Consider the following 5,798-nt stretch of genomic DNA (forward strand, 5'->3'; position numbering starts at 1 on the left):
AAAAGTAGGGGGAAGAAGAAACATACACTTTTCGGGGGTATTCAAAAGAATTCCTAAATTATTGCCTCTTTTCTATTGGTGTTAGTTAACTAATATCTTATGTTCATTGGTTTATTGGTTAGGAGGCAAACCAAAAATCTAAGCAGCCCCTCGCTCCTTTGGACATGTTGGGCTTTTCCCACGTGTAGCCGTCTTGATCCCAATATTATATTCTAAAGAGTACAAAATCAAAAGTCAGACACGATGAACGGCCATCATGTTGGTGCTAATTGCTGAATGGATCCGAATAATAATAATTGAAAATAATAATCATAATATAGACGAGATTATTGGTTGTATCAAATGCATCTTAATCTATAACTATTATTGCATATGAAAACAAAAAAAAAAATAAAAAAAAACTAGTATACATCATGCATGAGATATGATAATATTAGATGTAAATAAAAATTATAAAATATAAAATATATATTAAAGTTAAGTTAAACAATAATATATATATATATAACTGATTTTTATTATGTACATAATATTTTTGCATGAAATATTTGAGTAGTATATCCACCTTCTTAAATTGAAATTTTATTATCGTCACTTTAAAAAAAATAAATATAAAATATTGAGTGATTTAGTAATAATCATTTTCTTTGTCAAAAAATGATTATGCATAGTATTTAAAGAAGTTAAAATTGCTATCGTAAGGATAGAAAGAAATATTGTCAAGAGTAAAGTATCGTTTTTGTCTCCAACATTTGGGATAAGTTCTATTTATGTCTCTAATGTTTAAATCGTCTTATTTGTATCCTTAACGTTTATAAAAGTAATTCAATGTTATCCTACTATCAATTATACTAACAAATCAGATTATATTTTTCAATTATTCTCACTTGTATGTATTCATTCTCAATTAGGTCTCACTTGGATGTGTTTGATTTTATATTATACACACTATTTGTGTTTAGATTCAATTATATCCCTAGAAAAGTGAATTATGTAAATGTTGTAGGAATTAGTTTCAACATTTGATGAGCTATTTTTCAGAGTAGATAATCGATTTTATCCCAAACATTTATATTCTAACTTCAAGAAGAGATTTTTAAAACTCAAACTAAAACGCTCATGACGTGTAATTGATGGCAGGATAACATTGAATCACTTTTACAAACGTTAAGGATACAAATAAGACGATTTAAACGTTAGGAACACAAATAAAATTTATCCCAAACGTTGGAAACGATACTTTACTCTATTGTCAAAATATGAAAGGTTAACATAGCGATATAAAGAAATATGCATATTGTAATACTTTGTTGATACCTAAACTAAAATATAAAATTTTTAACAATACTAGTTTAGATAATTCTTAGGGATTAAACCAAAATTTCACAATATATTGCATACACTAAGTTTTGATGAAGATTAATTTTTAATTTTTTTACTTATGAAGCTTGAGGTTAACTGTTAGACATATTTTTAATACGATATTTATTAACATGAGTTTAATACATAAAATTTGTATCTCTATATTTCTGATCATGTCGTATCCGAATCTGTGCGACATAATTTTTTACTATATAAAATAATCGCAACAAATTAACAAACCCATCATCTTTATTTTAGATTGCTGTTAGCCAGAGTATCTTGGTCAACAATTCAAGAGTCATGTTTGGCAGCACGTCTCTTCGTTACGTTTTTCCACATTTGCCGAAATAATACAAGACAATGAGAACCAATTATAAAAACACCTTATCTTTGTCTTTATATGCAAATATATCTTAGGAAAAGCTACCCTTCTAATGTTACTTGATAATTTTCTAGTTTACAAATAAAAACACATCAAAAAGACCTACGAACCAAACAAATTTTATACATTTCTAAAATACGTTTAATGCATTGTCTAATAGTAACTAAAATCATTCTACTTGATTTATAACAAAAATAAAAAATATATTAAAAGATCAAAGTGAATGATTATAATTAGTTTTAATAATTTAATTTTTATATACCGGTAATATTAAAAGAGTTTTACCTAAACTCATTATCAACAAATATAATTTTTTAAACACATATAAATAAATAAATATATTTAAAAATATTTAATTTTTAAATAAGATGTTCAAAATAGATATAGAACTTCAAAAACATTTCTTATTTTTCATTTTATGATCTCTTAGATAGCATTTGTTTTGAGGTATTGAGATGGAGACTAGAAGACTAGGACTAAATATTATGTTTGTTGATCTAGAGACTGGTACTAAAATTTCAGTCTTTATCCCCAAATTTTAGTATTTCAGTACCTTCAAAAAGTAGGGATATAGGAGACTGAAATTTTTGGAGACGGAGACTGAAATTTAAATAACATTTAATACCTAAAATACCCTTATTTCAATTAATTAATTCTAACTTTACCCTTTGTGCAAATTAAATTAGAATTTCATTCTTATTTTAATCTTTGTCTTCCACTTTACACCAAACACAATACTGAGATTTATTTCAATCTCTGTTTCTCAGTCTCACTTTCAAACACTACCTTAAAGCATTGATTTCTGAGTCTCAAAAAATAAAGTGCAAACCAACTTCTAAATTAGTAGTATTGGGATCAAACAACGTCATTGCTTTGAAAACAAAATGAGGGGGAAAATATTTGAAAACGATGTTATCCAACAGATGTGATAGCAACGGCCACGTCAATATACGTGACAGGACACCTAAACAACTTCGTTCTGTTTCATTACATAAGCCGACGGAAGGATGTAACGAGTTCAATGTCTATTATTCTAAAAAATGCAATTGATATTTTTCTTAAAAAAATTAATTAGTTCAAAAGCAAAATTTTTAAAGACCTGTTATTGCTTTGAAAACAAAATGAGGAAAAAAATATTTGAAAACGATGGTATCCAACAGATGTGGCAGCAACGACCACGTCAATACATATGACAGGACACCTAAACAATTTCGTTCCGTTTCATTACATAAGCCGACCGAAAGAATGTAACGAGTTCAATGTCTATTATTCTGGAAAATGCGATTGATATTTTTTTTAAAAAAATTAATTAATTCAAAGACAAAATCTTTAAAGACCTAATTATTATTTTACTTATTATCTAAAAAATTATTTAATACATAAATATAATTGAATAACCGGTAAATGATAGTGCATCAAAATTAGTAATTACACATTGCTCTTAAACTCGCACAATAAATAGATAGATTTAAAAACATTCAATTTTTTCTCTAATAAAATTGTCAACTTCTACTGCATTTTGAAATAGTTCAAGGCTAGATAGTGCGATGTAAGCGTGACACCATCTTATCATCATCAATTTTATTTTGCAGCAGTGGTTTTTCGGAGTCATGAAATATAAAATAAAGGAAGGAAACAAAAAGGGTCGTCAATCAGGAAGTTAGAGGAATTTAAAATTATATACATTAGTCAACTACCATATCAATATCAAATAATCCTCTCCCATACGCAACTATATATATGGCTTTCGCTTCCCCATCTTTCATTCATTCATCAACAACTCATTCTTCTATACATAAATAGAAAAACAGAGAGAGACAGAGACACAGATACTTCCTTTGAAGATCAACGACCTCATGGCTGTAAAAGTTTATATTGTGTAAGCACTCTTCAATACATATAATGTCATTGCCAAAGTTTATCTACCATATGTTATAATAATTCACTTGCTTTGTAAAATTCTAATCATGTTTGGGCTATGTCCCTCTTTCTAGATTAGCTTCTCTACTGGATCAGTTTTGTATTATTGTTATTATTATCTTCTTTGATGAAATACAATATTCATTTTGTTATATTATAAATAATTTTTCATATGATTTCATTGGCAGGTATTACTCGCTATACGGACATGTAGAGAGACTAGCGGAAGAAATAAAGAAAGGTGCTGATTCTGTAGACGGTGTTGAGGCCACTCTATGGCAGGCATGTTCTTGATTAAGTATTCTATATTATATATTCAAGTTAATTCATTCTCAGTAGCATTACCTCATTACTAGTAATGGAAGAGTGTTTGACATTCATTTGTTTTAATGAACAGGTACCGGAGACTTTGCCGGAAGAGGTGCTTGGCAAAATGGGAGCACCACCAAAGAGTGATGTACCGCTCATTAACCCGAAAGAACTGCCGGAGGGTGACGGTTTCGTCTTCGGCTTCCCAACAAGATTTGGAATGATGGCTGCTCAGTTCAAATCTTTTCTAGATGCAACTGGAAGCCTATGGCAGACACAAAAGCTCGCTGGCAGGCCAGCCGGAATCTTCTATAGCACCGGTTCTCAAGGTGGCGGACAGGAGACAACAGCGTAAGAATTTTATTTTCAACTATTACAACCATGTTACTTGTGTATCAAAAATCAGCTACTAAATCAAAGAAACAAAAAATCTGCTACAAAATCTACTATATATATATATATATATATATATATATATATATATATATATATCAAAAATAAATTAAATATATATATTTATATACAAATATATAATGACTAATTTGATAAATGATTTTGATGTACACATAGTATTTTTGAAATTATTATCAATCAATTCGTAATTAATAGGACTCATGAATGAAGTACCAATAATAATAATTGTGGAATCAATGATAGGCTCACTGCTATCACTCAGTTGGTTCACCACGGAATGCTATTTGTCCCAATCGGATATACATTCGGCAGCGGCATGTTCGAGATGAATGAAGTGAAGGGTGGCAATCCGTACGGTGCCGGAACTTATGCTGGTGGTGATGGATCAAGACAACCAACTAAACTTGAGTTGGAGCAAGCATTTCACCAAGGTAAGTATATTGCCACCATCACTAAGAAGCTTAAGAAAGAATGAAGCTATCCATAAATTAGGATATTGAATCCTGATGAGTCCACTAGTAGTTATTTGTCATGTAATGTATTGAGTTTGTATTATTACATAGAAATAATTGCTTCTTATTATAAAGAAAGCGCTTTGTACTCACTCGTGTGTTTTTCTATTTATACAATCAATATTTTGTTTATTGATTTGATTAGCTGAATAAGTAAATGGAATAATATTAAATGACCAACAAATATTATTATTTTTTATTTATACTTAATTAACAATAATTTACACTTATATTTACAAAAAATTTATCACATTTTTTAAAATTTATACACATAAATTAATAAAATTTATTTATTAAATACAATTCAATTTTTAAGTCCCTTGTTGAAGGAACGGTGAATATCTAAAAGCCTTTATGTATTGGAACAAATGGAAAATAGACTGATAAAAAACATGTTTGGGCTTTGATTTGTAGCCCTTAATCCCTTATGTTTGTATAATTTTGTTCAGACGTTAATCAAGTCTAGTATTTATACGTGTATTGTGAAATAAAATAAGAAAATCTCAGATTGAATGAGCAATAAAATTTTCGGCGTTTTTTTAGATGAATTGAACAGTTTCATGTACTGAATTGAACAGTTTCCAGTCCTATACATTAACCTCTGCCTTTTTTTTGGGTATTAACCCTCTCTGCCTTCGTATATCGAAACAAGATGCGATAGATAATGTGAAATATTAAAAGGATACAAAATTTTTCAAGAGCCCATGAAGATAAAAAAAAACATAAGCATTGAAATTGGACTAAGAAACTGGTGTTTTTTAAAAGTTGGGCTAACCACAAAAACGAGCGGTTGAATATGAAATTAGGTTAGTGTGATTGGTGCTGACCAACATTTGTAATAGTAACATAGCACTCTTTTCTTTCTCTCCAGTTCTCGTTTAGTCATTTTCTCTTCCTTT

General features: G+C 29.0%; 1 protein-coding gene and 2 long non-coding RNA genes across 4 annotated transcripts in view; 2 read left to right on the forward strand and 1 right to left on the reverse strand.

Annotated features, from left to right (window-relative positions):
- The window catches only part of LOC107634330, a 4,578-nt gene extending 4,173 nt beyond the window's left edge, over positions 1–405 (forward strand). Inside the window, exon 5 of one of the 2 annotated variants that reach the window (XR_001618846.2) lies at positions 123–405. This is a non-coding gene — a long non-coding RNA (uncharacterized LOC107634330). The remainder of the gene's footprint in view (positions 1–122) is intronic. The other variant, XR_002359073.1, reaches the window with a different exon arrangement.
- The window catches only part of LOC110270067, a 26,551-nt gene extending 24,669 nt beyond the window's left edge, over positions 1–1,882 (reverse strand). The window contains exon 1 of the long non-coding RNA XR_002359074.1: positions 1,871–1,882. This is a non-coding gene — a long non-coding RNA (uncharacterized LOC110270067). The remainder of the gene's footprint in view (positions 1–1,870) is intronic.
- On the forward strand, positions 3,477–5,041 carry LOC107630120 (probable NAD(P)H dehydrogenase (quinone) FQR1-like 1). The gene is made up of 4 exons (XM_016333161.2): positions 3,477–3,623; positions 3,853–3,946; positions 4,062–4,324; positions 4,631–5,041. Exons 1-4 carry the CDS (start codon positions 3,601–3,603, stop codon positions 4,860–4,862), a joined length of 612 nt encoding a protein of 203 aa, XP_016188647.1. The 5' UTR covers positions 3,477–3,600; the 3' UTR covers positions 4,863–5,041.

The sequence above is a fragment of the Arachis ipaensis genome, chromosome B03, assembly GCF_000816755.2.
Source record: "Arachis ipaensis cultivar K30076 chromosome B03, Araip1.1, whole genome shotgun sequence".
Classification (NCBI taxonomy): Eukaryota; Viridiplantae; Streptophyta; class Magnoliopsida; order Fabales; family Fabaceae; genus Arachis; species Arachis ipaensis.

Excerpts from the sequence above, each read along its gene's own strand:
- LOC107630120 (XM_016333161.2), top strand. The coding sequence starts at position 3,601 with ATGGCTGTAAAAGTTTATATTGT. Across the intron at positions 3,624-3,852 it reads GCTGTAAAAGTTTATATTGT|GTATTACTCGCTATACGGAC; the intron begins GTAAGCACTCTT and ends TTTCATTGGCAG. Across the intron at positions 3,947-4,061 it reads TTGAGGCCACTCTATGGCAG|GTACCGGAGACTTTGCCGGA; the intron begins GCATGTTCTTGA and ends TTTAATGAACAG.